The 832-nt window shown below is 53.0% G+C and overlaps 1 protein-coding gene across 1 annotated transcript in view; it reads right to left on the bottom strand.

The window, feature by feature from the left end:
* The window catches only part of XRRA1 (X-ray radiation resistance associated 1), a gene marked incomplete at its 5' end in the record, with an annotated part of 20,439 nt that overhangs the window by 11,170 nt on the left and 8,437 nt on the right, over positions 1-832 (bottom strand). The window contains 1 exon segment of the mRNA XM_010087604.1: positions 697-813. Within this exon segment, the coding sequence (XP_010085906.1) occupies positions 697-813 (117 nt within the window).

An 832-nucleotide genomic window follows, 5' to 3' on the forward strand; every position in this document is an offset into this window, starting at 1 on the left:
CTCAGAAGAGCTGCAGCTGCAGCCTGAGCAGGAAAAAAGTCCTGCTTGTCCACCCTGCAGTCCAAACCACAGCCTGGCCAGGTAACAGCAGCCAGAAACCAACTCACTGACAAGGCGGTCACCTAAAACAGGGTGACAACACATGGGGAACGGCAGCAGAGCTCATTTTACAAGCAAGTAGAGCTGCACCATCACATCCCAGGGGGATGCCCCTCACTGAGAACTCCCAGTTCACCCAGCTGGGAAGCAGCGTGAGTTAAGCCCTGGGCAGGAGCCAAAAGCACCAGGAAGGAGAGGTTAAATTAACGTGTTACATGTCACTTAAGGCACACTGAGAACTTGGTGTAGCTCAGCAGATGGCCCTAAAACAGCACTAAGTTCTCAGTGAGACACTGCCATCCACCGTGCAGCTCCAGCAAAGGATCAGTCCAGGGGGAAGGCAGTCCTTTGCAAATCCCATTCTCTGATTAAATCACCAAATATGCAAGGGTTTAGGCAATCTCAGTGCAGTTCAGCTCCCTAAATAGGTGTCCTGTCCCACACATCCCTGTGGGCTGGCAGATGGACACAGGAGCTGGGGAGAGCTGTCCCCTTCTGCAGTGGCAGCTAAAGGCCAAGGGTGTCTCTCAGGGAACTAAGGCCAGGCTCAAGCAGCTGAATTTTTACGCTTATCCGGAGCCACAGGACCCAAATCACCTTGTTGAAGGCCAGACTGAGACGTTTCAGCTCAGGAAATGGAGCACAAACGTTCCTGTGCATGGAGGGAGCCAGCAGAGTCTGAGAGGCAGATGGATCTCCTTCCCTGGGAACAACCTTAAAGAGAGGAGGAAGA

This window comes from Pterocles gutturalis, unplaced genomic scaffold, assembly GCF_000699245.1.
Source record: "Pterocles gutturalis isolate BGI_N339 unplaced genomic scaffold, ASM69924v1 scaffold20166, whole genome shotgun sequence".
In the NCBI taxonomy this organism is placed as follows: Eukaryota; Metazoa; Chordata; class Aves; order Pterocliformes; family Pteroclidae; genus Pterocles; species Pterocles gutturalis.